The sequence below is a fragment of the Phyllobates terribilis genome, unplaced genomic scaffold, assembly GCF_046119375.1.
Source record: "Phyllobates terribilis strain yellow unplaced genomic scaffold, ASM4611937v1 Scaffold_7__3_contigs__length_470593459, whole genome shotgun sequence".
Classification (NCBI taxonomy): Eukaryota; Metazoa; Chordata; class Amphibia; order Anura; family Dendrobatidae; genus Phyllobates; species Phyllobates terribilis.
The window spans coordinates 308,593,775-308,610,487 of record NW_027362767.1 but is presented as its reverse complement, the minus strand read 5'-3'; the positions used below and the strand labels follow the sequence as shown (position 1 = coordinate 308,610,487).

Sequence of the window (16,713 nt, the reverse complement as noted above, 5' to 3'; positions counted from 1 at the left end):
AACATGAAGAGGAAGTCCGGGCTGCAGCTGATCTGACTTCCTCTTCATGTTCAATTTGACAGGAGGTGGAGACAGTGATACCAGAGCTGATTGGGCGCCAGGGGCACGTGTCACAACAACAGCATGATAGCCCCAGGGAGAGCGAGTGTGACACCGCAGGAACAGTGCCAGCATGGGGGGTGAGTATAAGCTTTTTTTTATAGGGGCCAAGTTTGGGGTACGACAAGGAGTTGCCCAAGTAGTGGACAATTTCTTTTAGTGAATGTTTGAAGATCTTGATTGCCTGTGGACTTGAAGAATCTCATTCCAGAGAATTGGAGCAGTACAAGAGATACAGTATCTTGGAACAGTGTATACATGAAGAGATACAATCTACTTTGCATTCATTAAAATAGAAACCAGTTGATTACAGTAACCTGAGGTACATGATAGATGTTTGGCCAGAATTGACATTATCAATTGTATAACAATATCATGGAATTATAATAATTGGTCATGTAACACTGTCCACAATTCTCTGAAAAGTTGAATCATGTTGGGCTATAGGTTGAACCGGATGGACTTATGTCTACCTTCAACCTTAAAAACTATGAACCCTATATCCAGTTGGATCTAATGTGAATTGCGCTTGATCTTTGCACAGTTCGATTTTGTAAAACTGATGGATGGAAAACATTTGAAGAAGCAAGAACCGAAAAATGCAGAAAACCCACAGCATGCACCTCGTAGCATCTTTCTGCCGTCTCTACAAGAAACGGGTTTCATTGAATACATGGATCAAGGTGCCTGGCATCTAGCCTTTTACAATGATGGCAGAAAGATGGAGCAAGTCATTGTATTAACAACAGCAATTGGTAAGTGTTCTCCGCATCTTCCTTCACTAACCAATGTTTGACATTCCAGAACAATGAAACCCAGGCGAAGATTTCTCAAAAGTATCATAGTACAGTTCAATTTATGAGTTGGTAAAATGCAAAGGGTGAAATCTAATGTAAATTTAAAGCATTGTAACAGCATATTCCACACAATTTGGTTGCTTGAAGGACAGTACATTTTCATTTACTGCCATTTTCTAGTATTTTTCATCCAAATTCCAACAACGGCTCCCCACTGACTACAGATTACATGATACATATTACAAGTATATCAAATTTGGAAGCGTTTGTAACTTTTATAACATTCTTTTCATCTGTAGATTATTTTTTTTACATTTTTAAAAATGTTTACACTTAAAGGGAATCTATCGTCAGGTTTTTGCCATCTAATCTGAGAGCAGCATAATGTAGAGACAGAAACCCTGATTCCAGCAATGTGTCACTTACTGTGCTGCTTAGTATAGTTTTAATAAAATCAGTGTTTCATCAGCAGGTGATTACCACTAGTGGACTAGTAAACCTACTCACAGGTAGTCCTCTGTATAACCACGCCCCCTGTACTGATTGGCTGCTTTATGTTTATGTACAGTGTACAGAGAAAGCTGCCTATCAGTGGTGTGGGCGGGGTTAAACAGAGCTCAGCATTCAGAGATCTGCTAAATCATCAACTCTGTATAACCACACCCCCTCAACTGATTGGCAGCTTTCTGTTTATGCACAGTGTACATCGGAAGCTGCCAATCAGTGGTGTGGGCGGGGTTATGCAGAGCTCAGCATTCAGAGAACTGCTAAATCATCAATTCTGTATAACCACACCCCCTCAACTGATTGACAGCTTTCTGTTTATGCACAGTGCACACAGAAAGCTGCTAATCAGTGGTGTGGGTGGGGTTAAACAGAGCTCAGCATTCAGAGATCTGCTAAATCATCAACTCTGTATAACCATGCCCCCTCAACTGATTGACAGCTTTCTGTTTATGCACAGTGTACACCGGAAGCTGCCAATCAGTGGTGTGGGCGGGGTTATACAGAGCTCAGCATTCAGAGAACTGATAAATCATCAGCTGATAAAATAATGATTTTATCAAAACTGCAGAAAGCAGCCCAGTAAGTGACACATCATTGGAATGAGGGTCTCTGTCTCTACATTATGCTGCTGTCAGATGTCGTATCAAAAACTGGTGACGGATTTTAACAAGGAAGAATAGTCCTGGTGGTTTAAACTGGCATACACTATACTTACAAGATGACTATTCTGTGCTTGAAGATTTTACAATTTATCTGTAAAGTAGAAACTACTTATTTAAGTTTTAGAAAGCATTAGTTATGTAGATGGAGAAGCACAAGTCTATGAGCTATTGTTCTCAGCTCAGAATAAATGATGATAATGTCCACAGGATAATTTTGACAACAGGTTTACTTATGGATCATTTCAGGTACATGTACAACTTGATGTATGAGGAATTAGTCATATCCTCGAGTAAATCTAAATGATGTGTCACCACCATTTATTCCATATTCATCAAACTCAGTGTTTTCTTCATAAATTCTGCATCTGCTGCAGTCCGGCAAAGCTTGTGTCGTGCCTGTGATGTATTGGTGCCATTAAACTTTTTGAAGACTCCCACATACAAATTATCTTTTTTTTTTTACCATGTATCGAACCTGAGCAAGTGACATTGTAAGTTTATTAATCTCACATCCCAGAACTCCATTTTAACATTTATTTATTCAGTTTTACATACTATGCTTCAAAGTGAATCATATTTCTCTAATATCACTGATTTTATGACATCTGAAGAAAAAAGATTTCTATATACTCAAATACTTATTTAGGGTCTCGGTGTATGAGAATAAAAGCTAGCACGATTATTTTTACTGCAGAGGTAAATTTGCAGCAATTTCTTTGCAATTGAGTCACTCATAGCACATTATTACCTTCATAGCTGAATCCAAACTTTAACACAGTCGACTTTATGCCATTTTATTCACTCACAGAAATGATGGATGATTGCTCAACCAACTGTAATGGGAATGGAGAATGCATCTCCGGGCATTGCCACTGCTTCCCAGGATTCTTGGGACCAGATTGTTCTAGAGGTATGGATTCACATTTTTTTCTCATTAGTTGCATTCATTTGAATGTTTAATGTATTTTGATGAAACATAAGAATCCTTTTAATTTTCACCCTGTGTGGGACACAGAATGCACACTTTTTTGATATCCAAACATAGTGAAGTATTACAAGATGGTACCAGCAAATTCCTATTTTTTTAGCTCATTGATAAAAGTATTAGTAGCCAAGCGTAAAACTTCTGGAAAGGAACTTCTGACCAAAACCAGTATACAAGTCCCTTTCTTCCCAACACCTCATCTTTAAGAGTGAGGTTCTCATCAAGGAGAACCTGCTCAAGAGTTTTCAAAATTCATAGAGAATCGTGTATTCACTCCAGACAGCGCAAGCCGGGACCACGTTTTTGAGACAGACACAGAATCTAGATGTCATATCAAAATATCAAATACAAATGGAAGGTAGTCAGCTCAGTGATCAGATGATATTCAATAAGAAACCCAGGTCTCGTGCTCAGAAACTGAAACGTCATCAACGTATCAGTAAGAACAATCCAGGAACAAAATCCTCTTTGAAAAAAAGTAAATATTGATTTATTAAAATCACAAAAACACAACAAAGATAAAACTTACAGACGCATTTCGGGCTAATGTTTTTAACCTTTGCAATAATTAAGGCGTTGATCTGAAACACGTCTGCTGCCATTATATTAATAGGTGTGATCCTACAATTTTAATATATCAGAATAAAGTTATATTTCCTTTTATCCAAGATGATATTGGTGCTGAATTATATCTTCTGATTTATGCCGTATCCTCCTGAAAGCCAATTCTTTTGGCAGTAAAGGCTTTCCACATATCTGCCTCATAAGTAAATAACAATAAACCTTAATTCATAGGATAGATTTCCATCCAAAATATAAGTATAGCCATACATTAGTGATTAAAGCAACCCTCCAGTCAAAACTGAAAATTTGATGATACATACAGCATGTATAGCCAATACGACTCTTCTTTTGGCTCCTCCGTTCTGGCGTATTAAGTTTTATGCATACGGCGTCTTTTTCAGGAGAGTGCGCTCAGAAACCCAACTGAAAAAGCCGTTAATAATGGTAAAAATAAGGAACATGTGCACTGCAATGTCAAAACGACTTGCTGTATTTTTGAGCTTCATTTAACTTCTTCAGGCTTTGAAATCTAAAAGAAATTACCTGACCATTTTTCTAGCAACTTCAGCCCAGAAGCCACTCACAACTTCACATATACCATTAGAAAAAAATACATCGGTGGAAAAGTCACAAAAAGAATCAAAGAGATATCAAAAAACATGCTTCAGGAAAAACACTGCTGGCGCTTTCCTGGAGCATCTTCCTCTGGCAAAACTGAGTGAATAAGCACAAACCCTAATTCTCTTATGTCATATTTCAGAATTTCCTTAGTATTGCAAAGATTATGTAATAATTGCAAATCTCTACAAAATTGTCACAGAGATTGACTCCATAGAATATCTTTAAATCAAGTCCTGATGGGAGTAAAGTTGAAAAACACAGCTCTAGGACATATCTATAGTCCAGACAGCGCAGACTGAATGCTACTTATGTATAGTCATCTCTTTATTAAAATCAATCCTGGGACATTGGTTATTCTCAAGAATAATGAAAATCCAGTATGCAGCCCTCCAACAGTGTGACTCTAATGACATTTGTTGAAGTTCACCACCTGGAAAGCCTTTAAGGTCAAATATTAAAATTACATGAATAAAGCTGTTTTGTTAGTATTGTCAACATATATTTTAAAAGCAGGATTTCGCTGCTTAAAATATTTACATGTGTATGTAGCTCTTTTAAAGACATGTCCAGCAATACCTTCACATGGCCAGTCCATCCCTCCATTACTGAGAAAACAACATTTGAGTTAATAAGCAAATGAGGCTCAAGAACTATTTACAGCTCTGAAGCCTCTGTCACTCCGGCTCTATTTCCTGATAAGCATTGCCTTCTCATGCTTGACTGACAACCTTCATGCTGTGTGACTTCAGGCAAAGGAGTCGTCAGTCAAGCAGGAGGAGGTGGTGTTGGGCGGGGAATAGAGCTGGAGTGACAGAGGCTTCAGATCTACAAATAGTTCTTTAGCCTCATTTGCCTATGATTTTAGTCAACTGATTTCTTAGTAATGGAGAAATGGACTGGCCAGGTAAAGATATTGCTGGACTTGTCTTTGAAAGAGCTACATGCACATGTAAATAGTTTGGTGGGGTGAAATCCTGCTGACAGATTTCCTTTAACAGTAGTTTAATGTTGCTGTTTTAAAATGTATATGAAAAAGCAGAAATTCTTATATTTCAATTTATATTATGAAAGCGCTAATTGAATTATGGAAGGCATCAATTAAATTAACACTAGCTGGAACAGTATGTTACTATGGAGTGATGGAAAGTATATTGCAAAGTTATATTTAACTGGATAATGTGTAAGACTTTGAGTTTCAATCTAATATATTTAAAAGAGTTGTCTAGAGACAATTTATTTGAATGTTTTTCAAATTAAAAACAATTGAACTGGTGAATATTCTATAAAAACAAAAATTCAGCACAGATGTTCCAATTTCAGAAACCTTTTGCTGTCCCGATAGCTTCACTTCCACTTTGGTTTAAATAAGAAAATCCAGACATTGAGTAGACGCAGACATGTTTCAGACTAAACGCCCTTAGTCATATACAGTGACTAAGGACGTTTAGTCTGAAACGTGTCTGCATCTACTCTATGTCTGGATTTTAAAGGATTTGCAATAAAAAATAATTTTTTATTGATCCATCACTGGATGTACCTTCCTTTCCTTCTCAGACACAACAGTGCCTTAATATTATTATAACAGGACTAAAAGTTTCTAAACAAGGCCAGAGTTTATGAAGTTTAAGGAGTCATGGTGTAAATTTAGCTCATAAAGTATGCACCCTGCAGGGACCTATGGGAATTACATTCCAGTTGAGCAATCATCAGGTTAAAACTTTAAAGCGCATTCTATCATTGACTTTCTCAAGACACTTAGCGTCTTACATGAGCTCCTTCTTCCTGTAAGGAGAATAACCCTGTGGTGTACCACAACTCATTTGGCCCTGTATTTAAAGGGAGTGAAGTCATTTTCATTATATGTTAGTGATGGTACAGGTTAATTCTATTGATTCCACTACTGATATATGATGATTTATTTAGCAGCATTAAGAAGTCAATTAACGAAATCTAGATAGAAATGATAAATATTTGAAGGTCCTTTAGGAATTGCTTCTACTACCACTATACATTTTAAGGTTACCAGAGAACTCCAAGTACAGTAAAAAAATCAATTATGTTAATAGAAAAAAAGTGCTCTGAATATAAATCCCACTAATTACTATAATTGCTTGGTGTCATCTTAGGTGAGAACACTGCCTTGTGGCCGACAGCAGGCTAATGATGTTGCTGTGTTAGTAAATTCATTGCCCAAGGCTGAAGATGTGTCTTTAGTTGTAAGTAATGTCTCAATGTCTCTATGTCTTAGTGACATAGAAACAGTCACAATATCAAAATGATACCTTCATAAAAATGCTGATGATCTGTGACATCTTTAATTGTTCACATTCACACTTTAATAAATCGTCAGTGTGTATGTTATTTTATGGAGGAACAAACGGTAGTTCAAAGATAAATATGTATAGAGTGCATTATGAGAACATTTTATTAATATTTTATATATTAATTCAGAGGGTACATATACAAATCATACCAGACATTGCAGAGTAAGGCTACATTTTCACCTCCGTGTGACACGTTCTAGTGCTATAGAAAAAAACAAAGAATGGCGCTCCAAGTGTGTATTTATCAGGTAGATAAAATGCGTTGATAAAGAAGGTGTGTTAAATATACATATTTTGTATATTTATTTATTCAGGACTTCTTACCAGATGCGATACTCTAAAGAAAATGTCACAATAATTTTTAGAAAAAATGTAGTGGTTTATTGGATTATCCACCAAAAAGAATCATTACAGCAAAATATAAAATATGCAAAGTAGTTACAAAGAGATTGTCCATTTGTCCATACTTAGCTTATTAGATTAGTTGCTAGTCCATGAGTGTCCGTTCAATTTACAATAGACTGTAGTAGTACGTCTCAGCTGCTTACCCAGGATATCGTAAACTTCAGGAGTACATGCCTCTGTGTGTGTAGGCCCAAAATGCCATATGGACAGGAACACAAGCATGTCAGCTTCTGGACGTAGACCCTCCGACTGATGTCAAGTGAAAAGTGATCAGCCTTTTGTGTGTCACGTGATTTATATATGTCTCACATAGCACCTGTTTCTGTTATGTTCTGCTACCAGAGCTAAGGAAAGAGAGGAGATCTGTCCCTACGATAGAACTCAGCTTGATCCCTACGATGTAACAGGGAACCTGATCCTGCGATCAGACCTGTTAAAGTCCTCAGCTAGTCTGTACGGAGACCTATAGATGTGGGGAAGGAATCCCTACAAGTACTAGGGACTGGGAGCAAAATGGACACCTCCTAACAGAAATAGTAGCAGACAGACGAACAAACAAAATATATAGAACACAGAGGTCCGAAGACCAAGCAAACTAACAGAGTTAGATACTGAGCACAGGCTAGCTAAAGAGTAGTAATACAATGAAGTCCAGCAAAGCCAGAAGGGCGGAGCAGGACTAAATAGGCCAACAAGGTCATGTGACCAGCAATAGAAAAAACCTAAGAGCAAGGTTCTAACAGTTTCTATGTATGGTACTATCATCTACCCTGAGCTAAGTGTACAGAAATAACCTAAATGTCATGTCAGCAAATATACCCAGTAGAGAGCAGAGAATAAAAATGAATAACCATAATTAATATTTAACAAGGTGCTCACATGACTAGGTTGTGCTAGCCATGCACAACTCTGGGTCAGGCGCGTAAGCCCCGCTGAACTGCTGCTACACCAATCGTAGGCTCACGCTGTTCATCGCATGGAGCTGAGATAATTTAGGACAAAAAGACAGAAAGCCATAATGTCCAGGCCCTGCACAAGGAGGATAGATCAACAAGCCAAGTCCTGGTATAAAAGCTATTTAATCTGCTTTGTGTTTCAAGAACGGTCCATTCTCTTCATCAGGCAAAACTGTACATTGAACATTGACGCTATCCTTACACTGGTTTATGTGGCTGTATTGTGAATTTAGCCACTAATACAATTATTTACTATTTAACTGTGTTTTGACTTGTTTTCTCTTTTTTTTCTAGATTCATGTCCAATGCTCTGCAGCGGTAATGGGGAATATGAAAAGGGCCATTGTGTATGCAGGAGTGGATGGAAAGGAGCAGAATGTGATGTTCCAGAGGAGCAATGCATAGACCCAACCTGCTCAGGAGGTCATGGGACTTGTATTATGGGGGTCTGTATCTGTGTACCGGGATACAAAGGAGAAATCTGTGAAGAAGGTTGGTGGTGGAATTTATATATCCTACATAGAGATACAGAAAAATGAATATAGTTCTAATCATGACATAAAAAGTAACTTTCTAATGATTTCTGTTGTGTGCCATTGTCTAGCGATCGGTAGCTATCCAGCAGTGTAAACTGTTGGTGTCTTTATTCTGGTTGTCATAACTAGAGATGAGCGTTGTTCTACTCGAACTGTTCGCCAATCTCAAATTCGAGCTGTTTTGGGCGGTGTTCGAGCCGTTCGGCGAACACGAACAATTTGAGAAAAATTCGGCTGTTGGAGGTTATGTTCGATAACTGTTCGTGCACCAAAATCATAACTGGATTTTTTCTCAGTAATGATGAAAATTAATGTTAATACGCAGTTTGAGTGTACAGCAGGGTGGGGGGAGGGGCAGGGGATGGATCTCTGCAGGAACAATGAAGATCTCCATTTTTTTTTCTCTTTCCCGCATTTGCAGTGGGGAGGTGCAATCTGTCAGCCTATCAGCAGCGCACGCACGGAGCGAAGTGCTTTTTTTCACACAAGCAAGGGCATGTGTCATTGGCAGTGTATGTCACATGTCCTTGCCCTATAAGACCAAGCCATTTTCCCCGTCGCCACCATTTTCTCACTGCTGCAGCTGCGTGTTAGACGGCACCGCTGTTGCTGTGTGCGCTATACCTTGTTAATTTCAAGCCAATTTTCGCACAAATATACAGATAGCTTGGGAGTAGGGAATAGTTGTGATTGCAGTCCTTTTAAGGACTAGGTTACAGCATTTCCTACGACTTTTATCAGGCAGGTCTGTGCTCTTAAATAGATAGGTTGTGGGAGTAAAGACTAATTGTAATTGGAGTCCTTTTCAGGACTAGGTTACATGAGTTCCTATCAGTTTTTGCCAGGCAGGTCTGTGCCAGTGCTGTGCAAGTTTTTTTCACAGCATTTGGCTGAATCTAGCAAAGCTAATCCTTTTTGGCCTATTGCAGAGTGTGTTAGTCAGTGGAGTAGCCTATCTGTGTTGCAAGATATAACACCTGTGTATAGAATACCAATTTTTTTACTGCACCTAGTGAAGTAAAATCTTTTGGGCATAGCATCATTCTATTAGTCCATCTATACTGACCTCCATCAGGTTGCAAACTGAATATAATTTTTTTCTGCATCTAGCTCTGAAAAAATATTTGGGCTTCTAGCAGTGTGTGGGACTTGGTCTATTAGTCCATCTATACTGACCTCCATCAGGTTGCAAATTAAAAATAATTTTTTTCTTCATTTAGCTCTGAAAAAATATTTGGGCTTCTAGCAGTGTGTGGGACTTGTTCTATTAGTCCTTCTATACTGACCTCCAGCAGGTTGCAAATTGAATATAATTTTTTTCTGCATCTAGCTCTGAAAAAATAGTTGGGCTTCTAGCGGTGTGTGGGACTTGGTCTATTAGTCCATCTATACTGACCTCCATCAGGTTGCAAATTAAAAATAATTTTTTTCTGCATCTAGCTCTGAAAAAATATTTGGGCTTCTAGCAGTGTGTGGGACTTGGTCTATTAGTCCATCTATACTGACCTCCATCAGGTTGCAAATTAAAAATATTTTTTTTCTGCATCTAGCTCTGAAAAAATATTTGGGCTTCTAGCAGTGTGTGGGACTTGGTCTATTAGTCCATCTATACTGACCTCCATCAGGTTGCAAATTAAAAATAATTTTTTTCTGCATCTAGCTCTGAAAAAATATTTGGGCTTCTAGCAGTGTGTGGGACTTGGTCTATTAGTCCATCTATACTGACCTCCATCAGGTTGCAAATTAAAAATAATTTTTTTCTGCATCTAGCTCTGAAAAAATATTTGGGCTTCTAGCGGTGTGTGGGACTTGGTCTATTAGTCCATCTATACTGACCTCCATCAGGTTGCAAACTAAAAATAATTTTTTTCTGCATCTAGCTCTGAAAAAATATTTGGGCTTCTAGCAGTGTGTGGGACTTGGTCTATTAGTCCATCTATACTGACCTCCATCAGGTTGCAAATTAAAAATAATTTTTTTCTGCATCTAGCTCTGAAAAAATATTTGGGCTTCTAGCGGTGTGTGGGACTTGGTCTATTAGTCCATCTATACTGACCTCCATCAGGTTGCAAATTAAAAATAATTTTTTTCTGCATCTAGCTCTGAAAAAATATTTGGGCTTCTAGCAGTGTGTGGGACTTGGTCTATTAGTCCATCTATACTGACCTCCATCAGGTTGCAAATTAAAAATAATTTTTATCTGCATCTACAGTACCTCTGAAAAAATATTTGGGCTTCTAGCAGTGTGTGGGACTATTTGTATTAGTCCATCTATACTGACCTCCATCAGGTTGCAAATTCAAAATAATTTTTTTCTGCATCTAACCCAGCCAATAATTTTGGCCTAATACCACAGTTTGGCCACTCAGCTCTGCTCGGTTACCATCCATTGTTTTTTTGTGCAAACAACTCCAGAGTTGTGAATTAGTTAACCACCAAAATGAGTGGAAAAAGGCCTGCTGCTGGTGGAAAGGGGAATAGGCGTGTTGGGAAGGGGAAAAAAGGTTGTGTCCGTGGGGTAGGTGTTAAAGCAACAGTAACATCTGCAGAAGAAAGACCATCTTCCAGCCAAACTAAAATGTCTACTTCTTTTAGCGGACAATGTGATAAGATCCCTTTCTTACGGCCACGCCAATCGCTACAAATTCCAGATGAGGCACAAAAACAGCAGGTGCTTCAACGGATATCAAGTGCTCCTTTAAGTGGGCTCTCCTCCACATCAACTTCAACATCACAAATACTCCAGTCCTCAAAGGTGTCACCCAAATCGCACTTGCTTCCTCACAGCTCCCAAATCTCCAGCTGCCTGTCTGAGTATGAGGTAGAACAGATGGTTGAGTCTGCAGAGCTGTTTACTCATACTATAGCCTGGGAATCAGAGGTCGACTCCAGCGCTTCTGTGAATCCAGACGAGGAAATGATCTGCACTGATGCCCAGAATCTTTATGAGTCGGATCCAGGACCAGACGCAGAAGGTTCTGACCATAATGTAGACCCTCATTCCCAAACTGTAACTCCTGTTGGTGGAGACAATGAGGAAGACGATGATAAGACTCAAATACCTGATTGGAGCGACAACTTTAGTTTTTTGTCAGGGCAGGAACAGGTTGGCTCTGAGGACGACGGGTGTGATAACGCACAGGGTGATGATGATGAGGTCGGAGATCCCACTTACTGTCAACCCACAGTCAGCCAAGAGATGAGGTCAGCAGAGGAGGTGGAGGAAGATGCTAGTGACGACGAGGTCAGGTTGCGCCTTCCTGGACAGAGACGTAGTACTGGAAGCACGTCAACAACTGCATCCTCAAACACAACTCTGCCTCTCACCACAAGTCGTGGTGGCTCTTCAGGTCGCATGGGTGCTAAGCCTTGCATAGCCTGGGCATTTTTTCAGATCGATAAAGATGACCCAACTCGTGTTATCTGTAACATTTGTCAGCAAAAGCTAAGTAGAGGCCAAAAAATACATAGTTTGAGTACTTCATGCATGAACCGGCACATGGACATGAAGCATAAGTTGCAGTGGGAAGCTCAGTGTGCTACAATGCGGCCTAGCCGGCCGGGCCAATCACCGTCTGCCATATCTTGTGCATCCGCGGCCTCTTCATCCTCTGTGACTGGGGGGACAGCAGTCACACCTGTTTTGGGGCGCAGACCTGCCACCTCTTTACCCGCAACAGCCAGCGTGATTGGCAGGTCATCATTTTCTTTGGAGGTGGTAACACCAGCTGGTGTTGAGCGCTGTCCGACATCGATAGCACCACCTTTGGATCAAGGCAACCTAACATGTCCACCTGCATCTTCCTCACAGACCGGCAGTTTGCCGGGGACACCCTTATCAACCCCGTCTAAGCACAATAGCCAGCCCTCGGTCCCTCAGATGTGGACAAGTAAAAGACCATTTCCTCCTAGCCATGAGAAAGCTAAGAGGTTGAATTTCACCATCTGCAAGCTCTTGGCTACAGAAATGCTGCCTTTCCGCCTGGTGGACACAGAGGATTTTCGAGACCTTATGTCCGTCGCAGTGCCCCAGTACCAGATGCCCAGTCGGCACTACTTCTCAAAGAAAGGTGTGCCTGCGCTCCACCAGCATGTCGCACACAACATCACCGCTTCTTTGAGAAACTCTGTGTGTGACAGGGTGCATTTCACCACAGACACTTGGACGAGTAGGCATGGACAGGGGCGTTACATGTCGCTGACTGGGCACTGGGTAACTATGGTGACAGCAGGACAAGGGGCTGCTGTCCAAGTCTTGCCGTCCCCACGAGTTGTGCGTCAATCCTCTTTATGTCAAAGTTCCTCCACTGCTTCTGCCTCCTCAACCTCCTCTCGGTCTTCCACCTGCACCCAAAGCCTGTCTGGTCATGCCACAAGTTTTCTAACTGCGCAGAAGGGATCCTGCACACCTCCTTACTATGCTGGCAGTAGGGCTCAACGTCATCAGGCGGTTTTTACATTGAAATGTCTGGGAAATGTGAGTCACACAGCTGAGGAGTTGTGGTCAGCTCTGGAGAACCAATTTCATGAATGGTTGTCTCCACTGGACCTGAAACCAGGGAAGGCCGTGTGCGACAATGCTGCAAACCTGGGTGCGGCCCTTCGCCGGGGCAATGTCACACACGTGCCTTGTATGGCTCACGTGTTGAACCTGGTTGTCCAGCAATTTTTAGCCCACTATCCCAGACTAGATGGCCTTCTGCAGAGGGCACGGTCGCTGTGTGCTCACTTCCGCCGTTCGCATCCCGCAGCTCAGCGACTTACATCTCTACAGAAGTCGTTGGGCCTGCCACTTCACCGGCTAAAATGCGATGTGCCTACCCGGTGGAATTCAACTCTGCACATGTTGCAGCGACTGTGGCAGCACCGACAAGCCCTGGTGCAATACGTTCTGACGTATAGCCTGGGCCAACGAGATTCAGAGGTGGGGCAAATCACGCTGGAGGAGTGGTCTCAGATCAGGGACCTATGCACCCTTCTGCACAGTTTTGAAATGGCGACGAAGATGTTTAGTGCTGACGATGCCATTATCAGCATGACTATTCCGGTGATTTACATGCTGGAGCACATGTTAAACAGAATTCGGAGTCAGGTGGTGGCACAAGAGGAGGTGGAGGAAGTAGAGGAGGAGGAGTTGTATGCGGAAGGGCTAACATCTGCAAGGTCCAGACGGTCGGCAGCACCAAGGCGGCAGGCATGTGAGGGTGGGGGAGATGGTTTTACCAGGGCGCATGGTAGCAGCCAAACTAGTGAGGAAGGTGCAGGAGCCCAGGAAGAAGTGGAGGACGAACTGATGGAAGACTCATCAGATGAGGGAGACCTTGATCACATTTCTGTTGTGCGAGGTTGGGGGGAGAGGACAGAGGAAGGAAGCATGATTGTTACCTCGCCACCAACACAACAGGGACTTGGTGCTCCTGGATGCGCAACACACATGAGTGCCTTCTTGCTGCACTACCTGCAACATGACCCTCGAATTGTGAGAATTAGAAATAATCCTGACTACTGGGTTGCCACACTGTTAGATCCCCGGTACAAAAGTAAATTTGCAGAAATTATTCCTGCCATAGAAAGGGATGCACGCATGCAGGAGTATCAGCAGAGACTGTTGCAGAATCTTACATGTGCTTTTCCACAAAATACCAGTGGTGCACGTAGTGAATCTCACAGTTCCAACTTGCCAACCGTGGGACCGTCAAGTGTTCAGCACTCAAACCTTAACAGAACCACAGTATCTGCTGGTAACATCAATTTTGCGGAATCATTTCACCACTTTTTTAGCCCATCCTTTGCAAGGCCACAGGAGACAAGAAGTCTGACACATAGTCAACGCCTAGAGACGATGGTACAGGAGTATCTCCAAGTAAACATTGAAGCCACGACTGTGTCACTGGACCCTTGCTCTTTTTGGGCTTCCAATCTGGATAAATGGCCGGAGCTAGCCACTTACGCCTTGGAGATCTTGTCATGCCCTGCAGCCAGCGTTCTGTCTGAACGTGTGTTCAGCGCTGCTGGTGGTGTGCTGACAGATAAGCGCACGCGGCTCTCCACTGATAATGTAGACAGACTCACGTTCATAAAGATGAACAAATCATGGATCCGAAACGACTTTTCTACCCCTGTGTCATCCTGGGGAGAGTAAAAGCTTGATGATTGGTTAAAATCACCCTACCAACCGTTTTAAGCTTTCAAATTACTAATCATGTTTATCTGTATCTTGACTGGAAAATAATTTGGGCTTTGTAGCAGTGTGCAGCACTGATCCTATTAGGCCATCCATACTAAAGCTTCACCAGATTTAAAATTAAAAATAATTTTTAGCTGCATCTAGCCCGGAAAATAATTTTGGGGCTCCGAGATGCGCAAGGCACATAAGTGCCTTCTTGCTGCACTACCTGCAGCATGACCCTCATATTGTCAGAATTTGAAGTAATCATGACTACTGGGTTGCCACACTCTTAGATCCCCCAAACTTTTCGATCAACCTTTTCATTTTAATAAAGACCAAAAAAATGGTCATTTTTGAAATTATAAGCATTAGCAGGTTGTTAGAAACTGAAATCAAACAGTTTTCAACTCAAAACTTTATTCTAGGTGATGTTACATTTTCACATAGGACCCCTTGTTCGAAAGGAGCTTCTGAACTCTCTCGTCCATTGAATTTGTCAGGTTTTGGATGGTTTCTGCTTCAATTGTTTTGCATGAGGACAGAATACCCTCCCAGAGCTGTTGCTTAGATGTGAACTGCCTCCCGCCATCATAGACACTCCTTTTAATGATGCTCCAAAGGTTCTGAATGGGGTAGAGGTCAGGGGAGCATGGGGGTCACACCATAAATTTGTCCCCTTTTATGCCCATATCAGCCAGAGATGCAGATGTTTTATGTGCAGCATGAGATGGTGCATTATCATGCAGAAAAATGATCTTGCTGTGAAATACACGGTTCTTCTTCTTGAACCATGGCAGGAAGTGCTGTTTGAGAAAATCCACATACATTATGGAGTTCATTTTTAGCGCCTTCAGGGATCCTAAAGGGGCCGACAATCTCTCTCCCCATGATTCCAGCCCAAAACATTACTCCACCTCCTCCTTGTTGGCGCTGTAGCCGTGTTTGCGTAGGGTGTCCATCAACCAGCCATCCTCCACTCCATCCATCTGGACCATCGAGCGCTGCACGGCACTCATCCGTGAACAAAACAGTTTTGAAATCAGTCTTCATGTAATGTTTGGCCCACTGGAGCCGTTTCTGCTTGTGTGAAGTGGATAGAGGAGGTCGACAGGATGGCGCATGCACAGCTGCAAACCTCTGAAGGACCCTGCATCTTGTTGTTCGGGGGACGTTGGAGGCACAAGCAGCTTCAAAAACTTGTCTGCTGCTATGACAAGGCTTTTTTGCCGCTGCTCTTTCAACCTGACGTAATTGCCTGTAGGAAAGAGTCCTCAATTTGCCCTTATCAGCACGCACACGTGTGTACTGTGAATCAGCTACATACTTCTTGATTGCCAAGACACTTCATCCTGATCATCGCACAATGTTGATTGTAGTCATGCCTTGACCTAAACACTCCACAATTTGTTGCTTCTCAGCAGCCGACACATCCTTTTTCTTTCCCATTTTGGCAGAAAATGTAGGCCGCTTAATAATGTGAGAGAGCCTTCTTAAGTAGTCTTGCCTTTCATTGGACACACCTGCCAAACTAATTAGCACAGGTGTCTGCAATTGCTTACAGTGATATAAAGAGCCCTGACACACATCACCATCAATGAGTTTAACTGACAAACAAACAAATTCTTCCCTTATCACTCCTAAACACTTTTTGTATAATAATTTGGAACGCAGTGTACATGTGCTTTTCCACAAAACACCAGTGGTTCACGTAGTGAATCTTACAGTTCTAACTTGCCAACCGTGGTCTGTATGGAGTTGTTCAATAAAGGGCCCAAAATTAAGATAACATAGATGGGAGAGGTCTCTATGAATAGGAATTCCTAAGTATTTGATACCCTGTGAGGGCCAGGCAAAGGGAAAGTTGGACTGGATGGAATCCTATATGGATTTGGGGAGGGAGACATCGAGGGCCTCAGACTTCGCTGCATTGATTTTAAAATTTTACCATGTAACAAAGTGATCTATTTCAGCCATAACAGCATGGATGGATATATGTGATTGAGTGATATATACTAGGACATCATCAGCAAATAGAGAGCACTTGTACTCGGTGCCTCCCACCTCAATCCACCTAATATTGGGGTTATG

General features: G+C 41.5%; 1 protein-coding gene across 5 annotated transcripts in view; it reads left to right on the top strand.

Moving 5' to 3' along the window:
* Positions 1-16,713, top strand: part of TENM1 (teneurin transmembrane protein 1) — a 1,319,062-nt gene that overhangs the window by 899,040 nt on the left and 403,309 nt on the right. For all 5 annotated transcript variants that reach the window (XM_073641092.1, XM_073641091.1, XM_073641090.1 and 2 more), the window contains 3 exons: positions 644-854; positions 2,874-2,975; positions 8,215-8,412. In XM_073641092.1, coding sequence (XP_073497193.1) covers positions 644-854; positions 2,874-2,975; positions 8,215-8,412 — 511 coding nt within the window. The remainder of the gene's footprint in view (positions 1-643; positions 855-2,873; positions 2,976-8,214; positions 8,413-16,713) is intronic.